The 24,210-nt window shown below is 38.2% G+C and overlaps 1 protein-coding gene across 16 annotated transcripts in view; it reads left to right on the top strand.

The window, feature by feature from the left end:
- The first annotated feature begins 175 nt into the window (after positions 1-175).
- The window catches only part of LOC115414635 (clathrin coat assembly protein AP180), a 37,791-nt gene continuing 13,756 nt past the window's right edge, over positions 176-24,210 (top strand). For 2 of the 16 annotated variants that reach the window (XM_030127856.1, XM_030127853.1), the window contains exons 1-17: positions 187-817; positions 934-1,213; positions 6,930-7,072; positions 7,521-7,596; positions 7,697-7,799; positions 10,065-10,158; positions 10,244-10,355; positions 11,195-11,301; positions 12,670-12,711; positions 13,224-13,297; positions 14,954-14,959; positions 18,116-18,128; positions 18,223-18,347; positions 18,429-18,502; positions 19,612-19,626; positions 20,206-20,373; positions 21,201-21,305. In XM_030127856.1, coding sequence (XP_029983716.1) covers positions 1,084-1,213; positions 6,930-7,072; positions 7,521-7,596; positions 7,697-7,799; positions 10,065-10,158; positions 10,244-10,355; positions 11,195-11,301; positions 12,670-12,711; positions 13,224-13,297; positions 14,954-14,959; positions 18,116-18,128; positions 18,223-18,347; positions 18,429-18,502; positions 19,612-19,626; positions 20,206-20,373; positions 21,201-21,305 — 1,387 coding nt within the window. In that variant the 5' untranslated portion in view covers positions 187-817; positions 934-1,083. Of the gene's footprint in view, positions 818-933; positions 1,214-6,929; positions 7,073-7,520; positions 7,597-7,696; positions 7,800-10,064; positions 10,159-10,243; positions 10,356-11,194; positions 11,302-12,669; positions 12,712-13,223; positions 13,298-14,953; positions 14,960-18,115; positions 18,129-18,222; positions 18,348-18,428; positions 18,503-19,611; positions 19,627-20,205; positions 20,374-21,200; positions 21,309-24,210 lie in introns of all 16 variants that reach the window. The other 14 variants (XM_030127858.1, XM_030127857.1, XM_030127859.1 and 11 more) reach the window with 12 other exon arrangements.

The following is a 24,210-nucleotide window of genomic DNA, read 5'->3' as shown; positions in this document are numbered from 1 at the left end:
CACTAGAACTGTTTCACCTTCAGTACCTATACTATGCGTGCAAACTCGTGATGCAGGCTCCACAGCTGCGCAAAACCCACTGTCACGCTCCTGCATTAACCCTTTAGCTCCTAGTAAAACCAGGTTTTGCACAAACCCGTGTCTCCTTCCCTTTAAGAGACGTGGGACGGACGAGGGGACGTGTGTCATCCAACCGTGTCCAAGCACCGCGGGGGGAGGAGAGAGAGAGAGAGTAGATGGACACATAGACAGGACAAATAAATAAACAAACCACAAGGGGAAGGAGAAAAGGAAATTCCGTCCTGTCTTTTTTTTTTTCCTCTTCCCGAGCATCTTGCGCTGCGCAGTATTGGCGACACCTCCGGGGAGCGGTGCGCATTTTCTATCGAGGAGACGACCACGGCACCGAAAGCGACAATTTTTTAATCCTAAACTAACAGATCGAAGAGGAAAGAAACGTTGTGGTTTGTCAAACGGAAGGGAGACTATTATTTTTTATTTATTTATTTTTTTAATGCAAAGACGCGAGAGGAAAGGCAATCAAACCTGATGCCCCCTCCAAACGGGATATTTGACAGACCTAAGGAGAGCTGATCATTCTCTAAATTCTTACTATTATTTCTTGGACGATCGGTGAAGGTCTTTGCGCATATTTTTTCACTGGCCTATTTTTTTTTTTAGATATTTGCTGCGGGCTGAGAAAACGCTTCCATTGCCAGTTGAGTGTTACATAACCGAGTGGCTTTAGCTGTCCAAGGTGCTGAACTGAGCGGTCGTAGCCTAAACGGGACGAGCCGTGGGGAATTCACACCCTTGCGTAAGTCTACCCATGTCACAGCGCAAATTATCAATGTGACTATATGATTTGATGCAAAAAAATAAGGTTTATTTAATCACTGGGGCTCATTTTCTGTCCCTTTTCCACCCACACAGAGGTCACAGGCCTATCAGTCGGGGAAGAGGAACGCACCGGATCCGCTTACTGCATACTGGGAAAAAAAAAGACATTGGGGTTCATTTTCTATTTTTCCCTTGTCCTGTGGTGAAATAAATTCCTAAAGTGGTCGATTCAACGGAGAGAAAATGTCGGGGCAAACGCTCACGGATCGCATTGCCGCTGCGCAATACCAGCTAACGGGATCAGATATGGCCCGGGCTGTCTGCAAAGCCACCACTCATGAAGTGATGGCGCCCAAGAAGAAGCACCTGGACTGTAAGTGTAGTCCTTCTTCATCTTTACTGCTGCATTACCCTCCTTCCGTTCAGGGCCTTATAGATAGACTACCAGGCTTCACACATGCACACATGCAGACACACACATGCCACATGCCACCACAGTCATAAGAGCTATTACAACCCCTCAGTTCTTAATTTCCTTTGACTAAATGGGTGTGGTGCAGTAATGAATCGATGTAGCCATAGTGATGACCCCTCTGGTGACCCTCTGTGTCATACTCCAGTAAAAGATGATGGAAACCATGAGGGAGAGAAAGTGTGAAGGAGAGAAAAAAAGAGGGAGGGAGAAAAGGTTACATTTTAAAGCAATCTGACATGTCATACCCAGAAGAAACCCAGTTCATTTTCTTTCCTGTGCTTCTATAAAGCCATTTCCTGTAACTTCACTGAATAATTGTAGGCTTGCATGTCCACACACTGAAGGAGGAGGTGTAATTTTAATGTGATCACATGCATATTAACTGAAAAAAAAAAATGCTCCAGTTTCAGAGCAACATGCAGAGAGGTTCATACATCATCTAGGCTATCATTGAATTAGGGCTCAGCTGGTGGAGGTGTAATGTCATGGCAGAATAAAACTATCAAACCTCACAGCTTTATTGACACGTCTACAGTTGACAGCAGGGGCCACCGTATGATAAATCATGATTAATCACTGTCATCTCCCACAAACAGTGAGTCAGACCCCAGTATTGGTGCGGTGCTGCATACAGATGATTGGTAGTCTGTGTATGTCTTTTAGGTTTTTATGTCTGTCTGTGTCTGTGTGTGGTCTCTGGGAAGGTCTGGTTGGTCTGGTGTCTTGGGCAAGGACCTTATATCTTGTGATCCGCTCCCCTGCTGAATAATTTAATAATCAGCCAATGACTGCCTTGCATTATTTACACAGCCAAAGGTGACAATGCTAAAGCTAGATTGCAAGAGAAGACCATTGCTTCCTCATTCTCTGCTGTGTCCATGTGTCAGTTATGACTTTTTGGCTGTGGATACAGGCAGCAGAACACTTTAACTGCTACAAATCATGACCTCGTTTTCTAACCACAAAGAACAGACTGTGTTAAAACGATGACCTCTTGCCAGGGCTAATACTGAATGCAAATGGGGGGAGTTTAATACGCTTTATGTCTATGCTAATTCAACAAGATATAGCCTACATGTACATGAATCCCTGTAGTTTGAAGTCTACAAGGTTGTGCTGTATCCATTTCTAGGGCATTTCAACAAGCTGTATGTAGGCCACTGTGCTTTTCTTGCAGGAGTAAATTCGTAACCTAAAAAAAAGCACAATGTGTTTGCACTCAGAGCAGAAAATCTTTACAAAAATACTCAACAAAGAGCATCGATTATAATATTAAAAAGTACAAATGGAAGCCATAAATGCCCACAGTGACAGTGACACGGCCTCTGACCCTTGGGGTGGACGTGGGTGTGTGTTGGCAGAGATAGTGAAATGTAGTTGCCATGACAACAGATTGAGAGTGTCAGGGGCTGTCACTGTAATGACAGTGGAAGACCGTGAGAAGAAGAGAGCAAATGACAGGATGCTTACTTCCAGAGATGTAGCCATAATGAATGAACACTTTGTTTAATGCAATTCACTTAATGAAATGTGTTTTTCAGTGAATTTGCAATGAATTCAGGCAAATTAACATATACAGTGCATAAATTATAAGATAAGTGATGAATGAATATATAATCTAACACTAAACCAACATTTTTTATTTTGCATATTTTGTTCTAAAACCTTTTTGTATTGAAACATCATTACAAGTGATGGAAATGAGTATAGGCCTGAGTAAATATAGCCTAACTAACATGCAATTTCGATGACAAATTACTGTAGTTGTTGTTGTCATGGTTGTAAATGATGCCTAAGCTGAAATATGAGCAGATGTTGATGATGTTTGTAGGACATTTCCGTACAGAGGGAGCACAGGTTTCATTTCATTTTGACTCTGGAGTCCGATTAGTTGGTCTGTGAATCCAGTTCCCAGGTGTTTGCCCTTTGGATGTTACCCAGGCTCCCTCAGCTTCAAAATGCTCTTTATTTGATTACATAGACACAGTAGATGAAATGGACACTGGAGGGTCAAGTGCATAGGTTTACATTCAACTGAGGCTGTATTTTGAAAAAGTAAGATTAGGATCACATACTGTATGACATATGACCCTCCAGTCTGAGAACAGCATTGCCTGTTTTTCTGATCTGCTACCCTTTAGACCTTTTGTCTGTCTCTCCCTGATTTGCTTGGATTTTAGATTACATTTGACTTTAATTTGTGTGTCATTTTTTTTGGCAAAAGCATCTCCCAAATGAATAATTTAAAAAAGGATTATTGAGGTTAAACATGTGAATGGTGACCGCCACGTGCTGGTCACATGACAACCATTAGACTCACATGAGTGGTGTGAACTGTTGCAAAAGCATTTGAGAAGGTTCTGTAAATGCCTTGACAATACTCAGTCTGCTTACAGATACATCTATATATTAACAAAATGCATCAATGCCCTGTTTTTGGCTTCATGCAACTTCATTTTATCTAGACTGTTCTTGCTACCACCTGAGTGTTTGTTGTGTAACCAAAAACACACAGTTGCGACGTGCTCTTGTGCGGTATGGGGCCTTGGTTCATTCTTAGAAATCTCCTCAGTGCCGTGGATTACCGTAAGAGTCTTTATTTAGCTCAGCCAATCCTCATTAGAGTCACACACACAACTGTATACATAGACACATACATAATCATGCTTTGTGTGCCAGTGTTTGTTTGGTTCAGGTAATGATATCACAACAGAAAGCATGGATTATAGCCTATGATATGACCCATGTGGCAACACATTAAATACCACTTAACAGATATAATGGCATATCTACATGTGCAGATATTAGTGGGTATTAGAAGCGCTCCTGTTGGAATAGCCATGTTCATTGCACTAGTATGAATGTGAACTTGTAGCTGTGCCCGTGCTAGTGATAATGTTACATAATCACATTTCAGCCATTGTGGACCGTGTCTATGTGTGTCATTTGAAAAGACTGCAGGGGGGTGCGATCTACAGCCATTTTACACACAAGTGAGGCTAAATGATGAATCAGAAACAGAGAATGAATGAAAAAATCAAAGACTGAAAGACAGCCAAAATGAACCTTTACAATGAGAAAATGTTAATGTGAGAATAAAGATAAGATAAGATAAGATAAGATAAGATAAGATAAGATAAGATAAGATAAGATAAGATAAGATATACTTCAAGTGTACAGCAGCACAAGACAATATGCATCAAATACAAAAGAAAAATAAAAACAATAAAAAAAACCATAGACAAATAAAGTGTATAGAAAGGAGAGTATGTTGGATTAATGCATGAGGTTTTACTAAATACAGTCAAACACAAGCAGATTCTAGAGATGAAAGATCATTTATGACACTGCAGCCTTTATTAACTGTAGCTATATTAAACAGAGCTGAGGCAGGGTGTCTGTTGGGAACGTGGTCAAGCTGATAGAAGTATAATTAGTTCCATTTATAAAAGCAGATCAGTCTATTCACTTAAACCAGATAAAACCGGCAAATATTCATCATACAAACCGATATCACATCCTCCTGCAACACTGGTGACAAAGAGCTGATAACAGACACGTTAGGTGATGATCAGGGTGTAAAATGGGTTGTGTTGAGACAGGTGTGTGTATGTGTGCACTATGGGGGATGGGCAGAGAGATGCCCAAGTCCAGAAAGACCAGTGATTAGAAATAATCTGTTTACAAGCCCCATCCACTCAACCCCCCCTGTCCAGTCTGCCACTGTGTTATGACCTTCCTCTAATTCCCAGGTCTCTTCATTTCTTCCACATTCATGTTTAGTGTGTCTTAGTTCACTCCCTGCTGTTCAGCCGTCTAAGTATCTCACTCCTTCCTTCTGCTGTCTACCACCCCTTACTTATCACCTCAGAGTATTTCAGGGTTCTATCTACCTGCTGTTTTGTATCTCCCAGTGCTACCTATATCCAGGCAAGGCCAAAGCCTGTTCAATATAATGGCCTTCCTTTCCTTCCATTATCAGCTGTGCCTGCCAATATTGCATCTCTGCATCTGCGCTGCATCTCTCTCTGGCACTGGCCTCGCTCAGTCTCGCCCTTGTTGTTCAGTTGTCAATGTCAGAGTGGTGGACTGAGAAGTACATCTCTATATGCAATGTTTTAGAACTCTAGGTAGCTGTTCTTATTCATAGGGGGCTGCCTGCCGTGTACATGTCTTTCAGCTCTTTAGATGTTTTCAGGGCTTTAGCTTACAGGGGGTTCTGATTTAAAAAGGTACAAAGAGTCTCTTTTTAGATATGAGAACAGGAAGATAAGTCATCTGGAAACAATTTATTGACACATCAAAATGCTGTATGTTCCTTATTAAAAATGCATTATGATGGTTTTGTCTGTCCATATGTAAAAAAAAAAACAAAAAAAAAAACAATAAAGCAAAGCACATATGTACAGAAACTCTTGCATTTTTTACTCATTCATTCATTTTCCATCATTTGTGGGGTCACCAGGCGGCTGGAGCTGATCCTTTTTGACACTGGGTCAAAGCAGAGTACACCCTTCATAGGTTGGAGTCTGACATTTAGACGAACAACCATTGACTTTAAAATTCACTTATTTGGACAGTTACAAGTGACCGATAAACTTACTGAAGTGGGAGGAAGCCAGAGTGAACTCCCAGAGGGGTCAAACCCAGGATCTTCTTGCTGTGAACCAGCAGCGTTCACTTCTACATTCACACAACATTCTTTCATTTAAACAAAGACATTTAACATGTTGTGCTGAATTGACTCCCTTTATCTTTACCGATTCTTGGTTGGTTGACACGCTTGTTTTTATTCTGTGTTTACTGTATATTTACACTTTTTTTTCCTTTTAAACTGTTTTGCACTACACACCACAAGAGACTTGTCTCTTCTAATTTTGTTGTACACATGTATAATGACAATAAAGGCATTCTATTATATTCTGTTTGATTTTAATGGGTATCTCCATCAATAAAAAAACAATGGTTTCATTTTAATGAATGAATGAAGTGCTCCATTAGTCCCCAGTGCGGTTTTGGAATAATAAGATGCAATATTTGTTACACATAATACATGTGGTGCATGAAAACAGCGCAAAACTCAGGGAAACAAGTAAAATGCTTCCATGATAAATGTGGTGAAACCTTACCAAATTTGTGCCACTGATGAAGACCTCTTTACAGCTTCTATTCCACTTTACACTGATGCAATAGTCCGGACACTTGCACTGAGAGAGACCTCTCTGTCTGTCTGAATGTCTGAAGTAGCACTGAGAGGAGATGACAAAGCATTCTTCCTTCTATCTGCACTGTCAGCGAGTGTGTGTGAAAATATGGATGTGTATGTGTGTGTTGCTGGTGCACTAAAATCACTCTGTATGTGCATCAGGTCTTCTTCCAGGCTTAATATTCGCCTGGTGTCTCTGCAGTGAACCTTAAGTCTGCTCACTTAATCAAACTTTAATGAGAGTGATTCAAATTAGGCTGACATTTGTCTATGAATAAAGTAACTGTGACTTTCCTCTCACATTCCACAAAGTATAGAAGTTTTCCTGATTAGCTGTTTCATGTCGTTAAACCCTCGAGTATTGTATGTTGAAGGAAACTCACTGGTTTCTATGTGGCTGTGTTTCAGACCTGGTGTCAGCCACCAACACCACCAATGTGAACATCCCTCAGATGGCTGATACACTGTTTGAGAGGTCCACCAACGCCAGCTGGGTGGTCGTCTTCAAGGCTCTCGTCACTACTCATCATATGTGTGTCCACGGCAATGAGGTTAGTATTTGTGATCCACGTCTGTCTTTTCATTGATTGGAGTGACTATGATCTGTCAGTTAATGCCTCATTTACAAGTGTGGTAGATGTGCCTCTGTCATAGGTCTAGTTATCAGCAGCATGGTTTTAAATACGTCTTTTAATGATAGCCTGGCCTGTGAGGTTACCACTTCAGAGAGCTGAAATTGGTCCAGTGAGTGCATGGTGGGTTATGTGTGAGTCTGATGAATCATAGATAAATTGAGGCTTTGACTGGAATTCATTAAATAAGTAAAAGATATATGTCATGTGGGTCAGTCATCTGCAGTCAGACAAAGTATGGCTCATCTATTAGCAGAATATCCGCAGACTGAGAGTCATAATTAAAGTGTTACATTTTTTTTTTTTACAATGATCTTTCTTTTCTTTTACTACAAGACTATTTCTGTGCTTTCCTTCTACTCTTTAGAGATTTATTCAGTACTTGGCTTCCAGGACTTCCCTGTTCAACCTCAGCAATTTCATTGACAAAACCGGCTCTCACGGTAAGAACACTAGATTCTGATCCTTCGGTGCATGCACTTAATTAACCCTGTCTGAAAGTTACTGAGGACTGACTGTCCAGTGTGGCTTTAAATCCATCAGGCTATGACATGTCAACCTTCATCAGACGGTATGGACGATACCTGAACGAGAAAGCCTTCGCCTACCGCCAGATGGCTTTTGACTTCACCAGAGTCAAGAAGGGGTACGTCAAACCCAGACATGCAATCCCCTCTGTCTCTTACCTTACCCTGTCATGAAACCCCAACACTAAACAGTTTCTTCATGAGCCCATAAGGACCCATTGTTATCTTTGTGACAGTTTCCAAATGATTTTTTCCTCTATCTTTAACCTTCCTTAAGTGATTTATCATCATTTATTATAAGATTTTCTTTTGTATTCTGTGTTTTTTCAGTGTAAATCAGGTATTTTCCCATATTTAATCTACTAATCATCAGGGGTGTGTATTGGCAAGAATCTGGCGATACGATACAAATCACAATACTTAGAATCACAATACAATATATCATGATATATCATGATACTGTTAAAAAGGACATTTTTGTGTTTGTTTCTTTTTTTAAAGGTGCGGGAGACTTTTGTGATCAATTTTTCATCATATCTGTAAAACCTCTGTCATAGCCTAAGTATCATGAATCTGTAAGTCTTTCTGTGATTACTCACCTGAATCTTTTGCATTACGGTGAACAATTTCGAAGTGTCATCCACCACAAACATACCATTTGTTTATAAACCAAGCTGGGAAGTCACTCGGGCATCTTCGGAATTTTGTTGCGACGTGCATTGTGGGAAGCGAAGGCTCGTCCAGCCACCTGACAGCGGCAGCTGGAACAGACGCGGAAATGGCAGGAGTTCCCTTCCCTTTATGCATGTTCCTCCAGCCATTTCCGTGTTTCAGCCTTTTCCGCATTGTGTTTATTTCATTCATATAATACCATTTGGTTGCGCTGCCGTTGTCAGGTGGCTGTGCGAACCTCCCTTTCCCACAATGCACGTCGTGACAAAATTCCGAAGATGCCTAAGTTACCTCCCGGCTCGGTTTGTAAACAAATCGTATGTTTATGGTGGATGGCACTTCGAAATTGTTCACCGTAAGGCAAGAGATTCAGGTGAGTAATCACAGAAAGACCTACAGATTCATGATACTTAGGCTATGACTGAGGTTTAACAGATCTGATGAAAAATTGGTCACAAAAGTCTCCCACACCTTTAAAAAAAGAAACAAACAAAAAATTTCCTTTTTAATAGTATCATGATGTATCGTGATATATTGTATCGTGATCCTAGTATTGTGATTTGTATCGTATCACCAGATTCTTGCCAATACACACCCCTGATGATTAGTAGATTAAATATGGGAAAATACCTGATTTACACTGAAAAAACACATACTTAGGCTATGACTGAGGTTTGACAGATTTGATGAAAAATTGGTCACAAAAGTCTCTCACACCTTTAAATAATTATTTCCTTGAAAAATTGAATTACACTAGAGAAATGCACAAATACTAAATGCATTTTTATTTGATCAGAACAGGATCTAATGCTATATCACAAAATTTTCCTGTGTTAATACTTAAATTATGTTTTACAGACATTACAGTTTAAGATCCATTTGAAATGTTCATATTCTATTTGTTCATAACTAACAAAATAACATTATTTTTATAATATTTATTTATTTATTTATATAATATTTTATCAAACTCCATGGGTTTTATTGGTGAATCAATGTTGTACAAGATGACGGCGTCTCTTAGTTCACTACTGAGCCTCTAAACGTCCAAATGAGTCATATCTGATGACCATAAAAATATGACAAATTCTATTTTACACCAATTATTTCCAAATATTGATAGGATCAGTGGATCAACAGGTATTAAACAGTTTACATCAGTAGGTGGTTTTGGTAGACGGTGGAAGTTTGTGTGTTTATGGGTTAATAAAGCCATGTATCATTCAGAAACAACAATATTACTGTTATTACTGTTACTCTGTGTCCACAAAAGTAGTTTGAGGAGTTGGTGTTTACTTTTGACCCTGTTTTTCCAGAATCTCACAGATACTTTACTGGTCTACAAGGTCTCAGGGAGATTATCATGACCAGTCAGAACAACTAAAACGCTGTGGCAGTCATTTAAAAAACTCTATTTATTTTTGGATGTTAGTGTAGGCTGAGAAAGGCAGTAGTGTCACTTTTAAAGAGATAATATAGTCTGACATGGTTGGATTGTAAGCATGAAGTTGGCACTGGTGTCACTAGGGAAGTGGGGATGAGTACAGTTGTGTACAGTGACCTATGTTGGCTCCAGTACGAGCCCACATCTAACACTAAGGTTGTGTTGGCAGAAAGCAGGTGTGTTTTTACTTACTGTCACTTACTTTTGGCTCTGTCCCACTGCTGTTCTTATCCTGGAGGAGGATCTAATCTGTATTGTGTCCTTTCAGTGCTGAGGGTGTGATGAGGACCATGACTACTGAGAAGCTGTTGAAAGGCATGCCTGTTCTGCAGACTCAGATTGACACACTCCTGGAGTTCGACGTGAGTTCAGCCTTCCACTGATATCAACAGCTGACGTAGAGGCCAATATTAAACTCATCACTGATCCCCCCCCCCCCCCTCTTAGGTTCATCCAAAGGAGCTGAACAACGGAATCATCAATGCCGCTTTTATGCTTCTCTTCAAAGATCTGGTCAAACTGTTTGCATCCTACAATGACGGCATCATCAACCTATTAGGTCAGTCATCTCTGAGTCTTTAACCCTTTAACCCCTAACGTGTCTGTGCTGCTCATTCTGAATGCATGATTTATTTGAAATATTCATAAAAATTTGCTCAATAAGAAAGGTTTCAAAACATGCTGATAGAACAGACCTTGTTCTTCCCAAAGAGCATGCTCAGTACATCCCCCACAACCTGTAGAATGGGGGTTAAAACACAGAGCAGTGAGTGAGGCCGACTCACTGCAAAAATAGGTGTTTTTTTTATTTATTTATTTAATTTTATTTTCATTATTTGCTTGTGTTTTTTGTTTTTACTGTAGTTTGCAGTGTTGTTGTGGTTTTCCTTTTTCTTTCTTTTTTTTTTTTTTTTTTACTGCATTTTTACTGAGTTTTGACTGTAACTGCTTTTTGGAGTTCAACCAAGTGTCAAAAAGTAGCTGGATTGATTTAGAAAAAAGAGCCCCAGAACATAAACTACTGGGCCAAAATTCAAATATGTGTTGTTGTTCAATGTGTTCCAGTTCAACATCCTAAATCTTTCATTGATGTACATTCACAGTGCCTTATTTAGTAAAAACCTGTCAAACTTCAGTTCCTGTCTTTGTTTTTTCTGCTATCCCTCCCTATTTTGACTCTAAAGCACACGTAAAGCAAAACCACTGAAGAAAAGAAACACAAGCACATACTCACAGCAGCTTTTATGACACTGAAACAGACACAAATTCACAGCAGCACATTTACCTGGAATAATGTCTCAGGGGTTTAAAGGGTTAATGCATTAGGACTAAAGCACCTCACTGAAGAAAACTAAAAATTACATTTCTAAATTTGCTAAATGTGTGTTTTCCTTATAGAGAAATACTTCAAAATGAAGAAGAGTGACTGTAAGGAGGCCTTGGAGATCTACAAGAGGTTTTTGACCAGGGTGACAAAGATTGGGGAGTTCATGAAGCTGGCTGAGGTAGGGGTCTTCATCCAGTCAGTGTGTGCAGCTTTAATATGCAGCTGTGGGAAAAAAAACTAAGGAAGCACTCCAAGGCTATATTCAGACTGCAGGCAGATGTGGCCCAAATTTGATTTTTTTGCCCACATGTGACCTGTATCTGATCTGTTAACCCTTGTGTGGTGTTCAGATTTTTGTTATTCAACCATTGTTCGTGGGTCTGGTGGACCAGCTGCATTTGTGGGTTTTTTAAATTTAACATAATCAAACAATTTTATGTTAAAAGGCTCAACAGATATTTACTTCATCCCAATTACAAGCAACATAAAAAGCATGTATGTTTAATATTTGCCTTTGCTAGATCACATTTATGAATTAAAGCGCTACTTGTTTTTAGTTTGTTTTTTAATAAAATGTAATATAATCAAGATATCAGAGGGAAAAAAAATAATTACTTATCATTTTTCTTTTAATAAAAAATGAAAACGGGTCCCACAGACTGAAACATCATACAAGGGTTAAAGACACTTTGAACAGCACAAATCAGATTTTTTTTAAATCCAACCCAGGCCACTTTCATATGTGGTCCTAAATCTGATACTTATCTGATATTTTGCAATGCGATTTCAGTCTGAATGGCCAGGTTGCATTTATCTGAAGTTTATGTCATTGAAATGCAACAAATGTCACAATTCTGTGTCCCAGGATTGTTACTTTTGTAAACACAGTGCATGTCTGTATGGTCACGTATTATATCAGGACCTCTTTTGTGCATGCGAATCACTTCAGGGTCACATTCAATTCATACTCAAAACTAATAGAAGTGGCATTTAATGTGTAATATGAACGAGCACACAAAAAAAATCAGATTTCACCGAAAAATCCGAATTGTGCGTTAAGACCTGCTGTCTGAACGTAGCCTAAATAGCCACATGTGAACCTCTGCAATATGATCAAAAGGAAGATGAATGGTGACAAGTCGTCAAACAAAGACTGAAATAGCTTGAAATTGAAGTAAAACTGGCATAAAGCACCATTGAGGGATGTAAAAGACTGGAAACTGGAGACTGAAAGAGTTCTTGTTGAAATACTAGTGTCTGAATTGCCTCTAAATTAAAATAGAGCTATTCTGTTGTTTAAAAATGAATATGAACTTGTTTCTGTGAATTATTCAGTGTAATTTTCTGCAAATAAGTGCCAAAAATGACATTTGGAATTTAGGAGAAACATTGTTTTCTAGAATAACATGGCAAACAAATGCTAACAATAAAACCAGTAGTGTCTTATGTGTTTTTTTCCCAGAGCTGTAAATTACTGTCAGATTATCAGAAATTATTTTACAGTGAGAAGTTACAGTGTGATAATGCTGTGTTTTTCCTTTAACAGACAGTTGGAGTTGACAAAAACGACATTCCTGACATCAACTATGTAAGTTGTTGTACACTGTGGCGATAAATTGTCTATTTCTGCCTCAGAGATTCTATATTGATAAGCAAATATAAGAGCTTAAAACAGATGAACGCTTCCATCTCCACACACACTCATATACACTCAAGTCTCACCCACCACAATCTCCCCCCCACCCAGTGTCTCCACCCGGGGGTAGTAGTGGATCTAGCAGACTCAGATGACGAAGACTGTCCTTTTAAACCTCCTGAGGACCTGGTAACCACAGAAACACAGGGTGCCCTGGCTGAGTGCCTGTTTGCAGGATGGAGTGCTGGCATGTTGATATTGATTCAGTCTGACAAAGTGCAATATGGACGTATTTGTGTTTGTACAAGCGCGTGGATGTTGCAGTGAGACTTTTCAAAACCCTGTCACTCTGAGAGTTAAAATGTAAACACAGGCTTCATATACGGCCCACAGTTCAGCAGATATGTGGGTGATTTATTTATTGCTTACACTAGTTTTGAGGGGGTTTTTTTGTTTTTTTTTAGGCCCCCAGCAGTATTCTGGAGTCTCTGGAAACACACATGAACGGTCTGGAGGATACAAAGGGTGGAAAGAAGGGGTAAGTAGAAGACATATGCTGCACCTTGCTCATGATATTATGCACTAGTAAACAAACCTGTTTAACAGAACAGAAGAAGAGATCTGATTTTATGCAACAAAATGAAAGACTGAGTCTGAAAACCTCCTTGATCCTTTTTCTTTCCTTGCTTTTATGGACGGCCAGTCAAAACAGAGACACATATTAACCCATAAAGACCCAAATATACGCCAGTGACCAAAAGCATATACTGATGTAAAATGTTTAATAACCTTACAGCTAGGGTGCAATTTGTAACAAAAAAAAAAAAAAACTAAGAGGGGGATGTGTTTTTTTTTGTTTTTTTTTAATAATGAAAAACAAGTAATCAACAGGCCTAATTCTTTTTTAAGTTAACAGTGGCCTCATTACATGTTGAACAGTTGAACATTCATCTTTAATGCAAACTAAAAACACATGAAGCATTTAATTTTCTGCGACGGCCACACCTGCGATGTGCGAGATGGTCTAATTAAGTTTCAGGACCATGGATAAGGGTCGATCACGCCAACTTGGTGGAGGATTTATGGCGAAGGGGCAACTCAGTCATACTGTAAAACGTAATATAAAACCTAATCAATTAAGATTTCTTGTCATGTCAAAATAATTCAGCTAATTAGACTAAGTAAACAGTTTGCTCTGATGTCAGACTTCATGTGTTAAACATGCAGTTGAACATGTACATTGGTGCCAGCAGAAGTGCATCCGTACAACCTGCCGTGCATACCTTACGTGTACTGAGTGACATTTGAGAGAGAGACAGAGAGAGAGACACTGATATATACAGAGAGAGAGACAGGTAAGGTATACAATGTATTTATGTGCATGCGGATGTTTGTGAATTCTGAGACTGCCGACAGTTCGGTTCAGGTGAAAGTTCGTGCCAGTAATGTAGGATATATGTATAAGAAAACTCAGTCACTAACTGCCTGTTATTTCAATTGGTTTTTAATCATTGATAAGGCTGTCCCCACTGAGGATGAAATTCATTTAGCAGAAGTAGGGATGTAAAAACCAGAAGGGGGGTTGATCCCTACCATCCCCCTCAACAAACTGCACCCTGCTTAGAGCCACTAATCCTATCAATACATGTAAATAATTGGTGTAAAATGCAGTTTGTCATCTTTTCATGGTCATCAGATATGACCCATTTGGATGTTCAGAGGCTCCGTAGCGAACGTGGAAACACCGTCATCTTCAACAACATTGATTCACCATTAAAATCCATGCAGTTTGATCAGTGACAGTGAATGGAGACTTGTGGTCTATGTTCAGTTAATGATAGATTTTACTGAAAAAGTCACTTTTTCTCAGGTTTCCTCTGTTTTTGGTATAATAAGCCTCAAATATAATCACAGCATGATGATTAAAGTACATGATCAGTAAAATAAATATAGGAAATTACATGATTTTCAAAGAAAAATGCAAAATGGGGAGGATAATATTATGATAAATGGCGATAAATCACTTAAGAAAGGTTACATATAGAGAGAAAAATGAATTTGGGATCTACCACAGAAGTAGCACTGGGTCTTTATGGGTTAATCTCAAAAACGACATCAATGGGTGTTATAATTCTATAATTTCCCTAACCCTTCCTCTCTTTTATCCCTCTTTATGTTCATTTGGAATCACCAGTGAAGGGTGAGCATATACTGTATGTTTTGTTTAGAGTTTACTAACTTCTTAGAAAACTGTGTAGATGCATTAGATGTATTAATGTCACCCCCCTCCCTCCTGCTCCTCCGAGGCAAACTTACACATTATTCACATGTTAGTTCCATAGCAGATCTTCATGTGAATAGAAACATTATACAGTCAGGTATACATTTGTGTATTGGTGTGGTTACATGTGTGAACTCTGCCAGAGACACATGTTTAAGACAGCGTAAGTCACTGCATTTGTATTTTCACATCATGCCATGCGATGTGAATCAGTATATGAGGAGTTTAGGTCCAAAAGTAAACCGATTACAAAATAACTAGCTCATGCTGCTGACGATTATTTAATTGGATGTGAAGAGAGGACATATTGCTTTGGAAATGAACTCCTCATATGATCACATATGATGCTGTTTGTGTTGTATATATATCAGGGTTGTATAAAGTACTGGAAAGTCGCACTTGAGTAGAAGTACAGGTACCCTACCAAAAAATGACTTTGGTAGAAGTTCAAGTCACAACTGAAATGCAACTCAAAAGTCTTTAAGTATCTAGTATTTACTGTGCTTAAGTATATCAAGTAATCTACAACTGAATGTACTCAAGCAATGTTAATGTTAATAACAACCAAAGGCAGTCAGACTTTTTAATCTTACACTGCTGCTCACATCAACAGATCACCCACAGGTTGAGTGTGGACCATCGTTTGCGCTTGTTCATTATGTGATTAGGCCCAATGACAAATCAGCTTCCTGACTTTGTTGCAGTCATCGGTAATCTCAGCGGTCAAAACACAAAATTTCCATTAATTTGTTTTTTTGTAATAATAATAATAATAATGGATTAGATTTCTATTGCGCTTTTCAAGGCCACCCAAAGCATTTTACATTACTGATCCATTATTCATTCACTATCACATTCACACTCTGGTGGTGGTAAACTGCATTTGTAGCCACAGCTGCTCTGGCTACTCATTCATACACCAGTGTGTGTGACCCTAGAGGGAAGGTGCGTGAAGTGTCTTGCCCAAAGACACAATGGCACATGACTAGGACAGAGCAGGATTTGAACTGCCAACCCTTCCATTATTGGATGACCTGCTCTACCTCCTGAGCCATGGCCACCCATGCAACAAATAATGATACTGTGCATTAAAGACGTATCAGAGTACAAGTATGTAATTGAGTTAGAAAATGTACTGAACACTACAAAAATCAAAATCTTACCAAGTGTATTGTTCTCATTTCTAGTCAAAATATCTCATCACACTTAAAATAAGACATAATCACCTAAGGCAGTGGTTCCCACCCATTTTTGTCTCATGACTCCGTTTTAACATCACACATTTCTGGCGACCCCAGACATTCAAAATGAAGACTTTTTTTTTTTTTGCTAAAATTAATTTGTTTTTGATTGTGTAATAGTTTGCTATACTATGTTTCAAATAAACATTAATTTTAGATGACATTTAGTCTATATTGTTAGGACAGATAGTACGAGTACTGGACCCAGATGCAAGACCCTCAGACAGGAATACAGTTAAAAGGGATTTATTAGTAATAGACAGAGTAACAGGTTCACACAGAATAGTAATGAATATATCTTCAGCTGGACTGAGTTGGGGAATCGTCTCGGCTTCGGATCTTAAGTGAACCACGTTACGGCCCAGGTCGGGAGCACAAGAGGGGAACCCGACGATAGTCCAGGCAGGGGTCAAAACCAGGATAAGGCACCAAGGCGGAGGAACAGACAGGGGTCAGGCGTATACTCAGGTGTGATAGACAAACCAGGTCGAAGGCAGACGAGGAACAGGCAGAGTCGGTGGTCGATGGGCAAAACGGGTCACAACAGGCAGGCAGGATCAAAAAAACGCTGGTAAGTTATCACACCAAAGGTAGAAAACGAACTGGCAACGAACAGGGGAGAACACAGGGTTAAAATACACAAGAGGGCGGGAAGACAATTGGACACAGGTGGAGACAATCAGGGAGGAGTCAGGAAATCAGGGGAAAGGTGAACACAAAAAGGAAGTAAAGACACCAGACAAGACACATGAGGGAAACTTAACAAAATAAAACAGGAAACGACACACAAGACAGACAAAACAAGTAAAAGTCCGGGGACTGATATGACATATATAATGTATATTATTATGGACAGAGGCAGTAAAGCCAGGTGTAGATGACTGCACAAAGGGAGAATTTTATTTTCCTTGGTCAGGATATGTACAGTCAGTCCAGCTTGGATTTACAAGGCTGACAATTAATACTGAACAAACAAGAACTCAAACTATGAATTATGAAAGAGCTGCAGCATCTGAAACTGACCACAATGAACATTTGACAGATAAACAGTACCACAGTGCTTCAGTTTCAGCTTCACAGTTTCTCATGTCTTTTATGGATTGGGCTTGTCTCTCTCAACTCACCATATATTTTTATGGTAAGTTTGGGTATTTTTGCCTTTTTTTTAATCAATTACTAGAAATTTCAGGCGACCCCATTTTAATTCTATGCAACCCCATGTGGGGTCCCGACCCCAAGGTTGAAAAACACTGACCTAAAGAGTAACGTTTCAGTGAGATATAAGAACTTATTTTTAGACAACAGATCTTGAAAATCTTATTTCAAGAAATCTTACCAAGATAATTTTTACTTGTTCTATTGGCAGATTTTTTTTGCTTGAATTCAGCAAAAAAATCTTGAATTAAGCAAAAAAAAAAAAAATCTTCTGATGCAACAAGTGAAAATGATCTTTTTTCAAGATTTTTAAGATGTACTGTCTAAAAATAAGTTCTTAAATCTCACTTACAAGTTACTCTTTAGGTGATTATGTCTTATTTTAAGTGTGATGAGATATTTTGACTAGAAATGAAAAAAATACACTTGGTAAGATTTTGATTTTTTCCAGTGAAGTAAAAGTTAAAGTAAACAGAATTAAAAATACTCAGTAAAGTACAAATTCTCCAAAAACATACTTAAGTACAGTAGTGAAGTATTATTACTTTGTACAACGCTGATATATATTTGTTTTTTTTTTTGTTTTTTTACAGGCCTATGATAATATATTTACTGTTTCAGGCAGATCTTATTTGATGTAACTATTCTAACAACATCTCTTTTTCTTCCACTCTTTTAGCTCTCCTACAAAGGTAAGATCATACTGGAAATGAAATGATGGTTTGACTGTGCACTTTTTATCATCTTATCACTGTCATAGGTCTTCCCTCTCTGTTTTACTTCCAGGGATCCCCAACAAACAACGTGTCTCCAACATCAACTCCAGCCAAATCTTCAAACGCTGTTCCTACACTGCAGCCTCCTCCTGGGGAGAGCGCCGGTGCCACAGCTGCTCCAGAACCAGCCGAAGAGTAAGCGTTGCCTCATTACCTGAGATTTCCCTGTGCCTTCTCATCTCTCATCAATATGTTAATTTCATATTTTCCCTTTAGTTCTTTGTTGGACCTGGACCCACTCTCTTCCTCGGGTCCATCGGCACCATCAGCTGCCCCTACGTCCTGGGGAGGTAAGATTAACCCCTTTATGTCACATCAGCTGCTGGAACCATGCACATTTGAATACCACTACCAACAGTGTAATAGTGTATTAATCTGAGATACGTGTACTTGAATATCCCAATTTCAGCTCCTTTATACAATTACTTCATTATAATTTAGTGGAAAATCTTGTAATTTTTGCCCCCCTTAGTTACTAGTTAATTCAGATTTAGATTCCTAAAAAATTAGGCTAAAGAATACTAAGCGTAACATTAAAGACAGAAAACATTAATCCAGTAATGTATAAAGTATATTACTCTGAAATGGGTTTTTCAGCACTCTTACATTAAATACAATTTTAAGTATATTTTGAGGGTAATACTTGTTGAGAAAGTATCAGATCATTATTTCTTTCAAGCTTAAAGGTTCAGTTTTGGGCCTGAGTGAAAGCTGAAGAAAACAGAAGGTTCTTTGATATTTTAGGAGTTGTAAAATGATAAAATAACCTAATAACAGATAAAAGAAAGGACAAGAGACACAAATGACTTAAAAGACATAAGATGTAATAAAACACAAACAAACCCACTTTTAAGTTCTGCTTTCTTGTTGATTTTGTTGATTTTCTTTGCTTTGTTTAAAGAAGCTTAAATCAAAATGAAACCAAATAACGAACAAAATAATGTACATCATAATAATTATATTTATTGCTGTATAAAATCATGTCATCTTCATCGGTACAATTGCTTTTATGCTGTTTTATAGTTATTTTACATATTTATTGATATAGTTGTGTTGTGTATGTTTGTTTTTTTGTAGCATTTATTACTGATTACTTTAAACGCAGAGATGGCACTGTGCAAATTTTCTTACATTTTCAGTGCTTATTCTGCAATGAGAATAAAGTGAGTGTGATTCAGATTCTCAAATAAAACACTGAAGAATTTCCTCTGCCCCTAGTCTTCTTCAATATGATATCATTGTAACTCATAAATAATCCAATTACTTTTGAATAATATTTACATGCATCATGCCTTTTTTTGTTGTTGAACCAAATCTAAAATCACTCTTAAACTAAAATAATTGAAGGTATAAATCTCATGTCTGTTCTTTGTGTTTCCCTTGTTTCCTGCTCCCGTAGACCTTCTCGGATCAGGTGAGTTCTCCACCCGGTTTTGCTTTGTCCAGACTAGTGCAATCATCCTTCATGTTACCTCAGTGTGATTTATTTTGTCAGCCAACTGTTGAACAAGAGTGACCTGCAGACATTGTCAGTATTTTATCTCCAGTAGACTCTGAGGTAGACCATAATGTACCAATGTCACAGTGTTACCTCCCTGTTTGTGTCCTCGAGCTGTTCTTTTTAGTCTGAGTAGTCTCTCTGTTTCTCTCTGCCTTCTCTCTCCCCTCCCCTTCACATACTTCATTGTCTGTTTTTGGTTTACAACGGGGGCCATTTTGGTTGGTGTTTAATTTTTTATTCTTTATTGCTTCTGATCGGATGGCGTTGGATAATTTTGCAACTTTAATTTGGATTTTTACTTTTCTCTGTCAATAACAAATGATCTTAATTGGGTTTGGTTTTACTTGGATTGGCTTTTTTGTTTTGTTTTGTTTTGTTTTCGCTTGCTGTCATGGTAACGGTGACTCCTACTGGTTATTTTGGTTGCTCTTTTTCGGGTTTTCTTTTGGTCCATTTATTTGCGGATTTCAAACACCCCGTTGGTACTCGCAGAAATGGGCGATTCCTTGCTATCTGAACCCACCCTCACGGCAGAGCCCGCCCCTTCCCCTGCAGCAGCAACGCCCACTCCAGCCGCAGAACCCGGAGTCTCTCTAGCTCCTCCCACTAGCACAGCAGCCGCCACCTCCCCTGGCGCCGCCAATGTGGATCTATTGGGAGGTCAGTGGGCTTCCAGAGGGTTCACAGTGAAATGAATCTGGAAAGCTCCGTCCTAAAGCTCATCACACAGTATGATAACATAGACGACTGCATGCTCAAAACACGTAGACAGAACTTAGCTTTTCTGTGTCCTGCAAGCAAAGCTGCATCATGCCAAAAGTCTTACTGATGCACGATTGTACTCCATCATTTTCAACTCGATTGCCACATAGTAATAAAACTTGCAGGACAGCATTGTAAAAACTATATGCACTGTATTTTTCCTCAAATATCCTACATGCTCTTGCTCACAGACATTATTGCATTATGTAATTCTGTAAAGCCACAACACGCTCACCCTCGGCTTGCACAAAAACATACTGCTACACTCATTCTCCACATGCGTCTTGTTTGATAGGCCACCATGCTTTTCTTTGACCCCAGTGAAAAGCAAATCTATCAAACCCTCTCACATGGCTACAGCTACAGATGGCAGCTGTAACACTTGTAGTCACTGCTTTTTTTTACGTAGATTTTAGGCTTATTCTGCTCCTTGTGCAATAGATTAAACGTTGATGTAGCGCCTCCTGTCTGTATTCTCATGTGTCCATTCACCTGTCGGTCATTAATGTTACATATCAGTGCTGCAGCTACAGTTCTGTAAAGCTGAATGCTCATTTTGAGTGCTGATTAATTTCTGCTCTAAACTTGCCTTACATTTTCTTGATGTCTCTTTTCCTCATTAAGTGTCTTGCTTTGCTTTCTTTTTCCTCTTCTTTTTCTTTACTCTTCATCTGTTTCCGTCTTGGGACTTCTCTGTCCTCTGCTGGGGTTTGCGTGAACCTCAGATGCCTTTGCAACACCTGCTCCTGCCACCGAAGCCTCTGCAGCAGCAGCTGAAGGCGGGGCCGCTGCCACATCTGCCCCTGCTGCTACCGGTGGAGCTGGAGCTGGTGGGTGACTGATGTCCATGTGTGTTTGGTGTGTGAATGAATGTGTATGTGCTTCAGATGTTAATTAAAAGGGTTCAGGTACAGGTTCTGGAGTGGAGTTTTAGTTTATGGTGTATGCTTTTTTATTAGTTTTTGGCAGAAATAGTAGATACATTAAAGATCAAAACTTGGATGCACAAAATACAGGATGATCAGTTATCGCATTGGTATGTTTAACCCATAAAGACTCAAACATCCACTGTCAACCAAAAGCATTTACTGATGTAAACTGTTTAATAACTGTTGTTCCATTAATCCTATCAATACATGTAAATAATTGGTGTAAAATGCAGTTTGTTATCTTTTCGTGGTCATCAGATATGACCCATTTGGATGTTTTAGAGCACAGGTGTCAAACATGCGGCCCGGGGACCAAAACCGGCCCGCCAAAGGTTCCAAACTGGCCAGCGGGATGAATTTGCAAAGTGCAAGTTAGGGCATCAAAGTCAAAAATAATATCATAATAACCTATAAATAATGACAACACCAATTTTTTCTCTTTGATTTAGTGCAAAAAACATAAAATTATGAAAATGTTTACATTAACAAACTATTCTTTAACAATAAAATAAGAATAACCTGAACAAATATGAACAACCTGAAATGTCTACAGAAAATTAAGTAGAATTTTAACAATATTTTGCCTGTTACTAAATGTTTTGTGCCTTTGTAGATCTGCTCTGTAATGCATATGTATAAATGATAAGTCAAGGCAGAATATTGATAAAATTGTACTTATATTTCTTTATAAACTTCTTTTTTTTCAGGTTATTCACATCCTTTTTGTTTGGATAGCTTGTAAATGTAAATATTGGCATAATTTAATGCCATTTTTTGCACTAAAACCATTTGGAGTTGTAATAATTTATTGGCTATCATGCTATTATTTTACTGGTCCGGCCCACATCAGATTAAATTGGGCTGAATGTGGCCCCCGTAAGAAAATGAGTTTGACACCCTTGTTTTAGAGGCTCCGAAGTGAACATGGAGACACCGTCTTCTTCTACAACATTGATTCACCAGTAAAACCCATGGAGTTGGATCAATGACAGTGGCTGGAGAAACTTCTTTTATGTTCAGTTAGTAATATCTTTGCCGAAAAATCAGTTTTTTCTTCAGTCGTCTCTGTTTCTGATACAATAACCTTCAATTTTAATCTGAGCTTTTATGAACATCTACATGATCAGTAAATTAAATATAAGAAAATACTTAATTTTTCCTGAAAATTCCCAAAATAAAAAATACCATAAATGGTGATAATTCAGGAAAGGTTAAATAGAGAGAAAAATTCACAAAAGTCACTCTGGGTCTTTATGGGTTACTTAAAGGTGATAAAGTGACTAAAAGACAGTTCACCTGACATGATCATAAATCTGCATTCTTATATGTTTATCTCCGAAAGTGCAGGAAAATAATGAAACTAATGATGATTGATGGTTGAATTCCTTTTGGCTGCTTTGGTTTCATTGAATTGGCTTATTGTCAACACTTAGATTATGACTGTGTTTGCTGAACTCAGGGTGGGGGCCAAAAATGGATCACAGAGCTGTTTTGATTGCATTGTTCATTGGCAGAGTGTATATAATATGCTGATTGATGTATCTTATGAAAACAGAAGACAAGTCATCTCTGGAAGAGTTGATAAATGTTGACCTTAAAGATACGTGAAATGTAGAGAAAAGGCTTCAGTTATACAAGATGAAAGAAGACAAAAATTACGTAGAAGATCCCACAAAATGAAAATGGCATAACTAGACAGATATGACGTAAAAGATAACAAGACAAAAACCTCAACAAAAAGAAGCAGTAGTTTGACATTGGAATAATCCATAAAATTGTAGATTTATGGCAGTTTATGACTCCAGAGGACACACCAAATTTAGAAATGTCTGGATTATGATATTAGTACAAAGCTCATATCCTACTAAATGGGTCTGAAAAAGGCTTCATAATATAATATTGTGTAGAGGCCGATCACTCATTTGTAACAATCCCTGCTTTAGTCAAGAAAAAAAAAAAAAAAAAAAAATTAAATCATACTAATGAATTGAGTTGAATGTTTATTTTTTTTCTCTCAACATTCTTTTTATTGGAATCAAGGTAAAAAAAAAAAAAAAAAAGTGACAATCATACAAGAAAAAACAATGCTTTTGGATTTTCTACATAACATAAATACAATACCCACCCCATCCCTCCCCCCACCCTACAAATTCCCGGGTAATGCATCCCAATCTGAGAATAAATAAATAAATGAACAAATAGAAGCAATAATATTAGAAGGTATGACACTCATCAGGCATAACTATTAAAAAAAAACAACAAAAAAAACAAACCAAGAGTGGAGTCGAGTTGGTCTACAGGCCAGATTTGAGGGCGAGTCTAATGTTTGCGTCCAGCAAAAGAAGTCATTAACATTGCTCAAAACTTGTTTAGCTTTTTTCCACGTTTTTTTTATTGAGTGTCCTTCAAACTTATAAACCAATGCAATATATAAAATAGGAATGATACACTTTTTTAAAATAAACAATAAATGAACAGATGGACGAAATAACACATAGGGCATTTTAAATATCACAAATTAAAACAAAAGTACTGATGAAAATGAAAATGCACATACTTATATAGATACCCATACACAAATAAATAAATGAATTAAATAAAAAATAATAATTATTTACAAATAAATAAATACACATATATGTACATATACTCACATATACATTTAAATATATACAGGGTGGGGAAGCAAAATTTACAATATTTTGAGGCAGGGATTGAAAGACAGTGTATGACCAATTAGTTTATTGAAAGTCATGAGAATTTATTTGCCAAAAGAAAATTGACATAATAGAAAATGTTTTTATTC

Source organism: Sphaeramia orbicularis, chromosome 24 (assembly GCF_902148855.1).
Source record: "Sphaeramia orbicularis chromosome 24, fSphaOr1.1, whole genome shotgun sequence".
NCBI lineage: Eukaryota > Metazoa > Chordata > Actinopteri > Kurtiformes > Apogonidae > Sphaeramia > Sphaeramia orbicularis.
The sequence above is the reverse complement of the archived record's forward strand: the minus strand, read 5'-3'. Positions and strand labels throughout refer to the sequence as shown.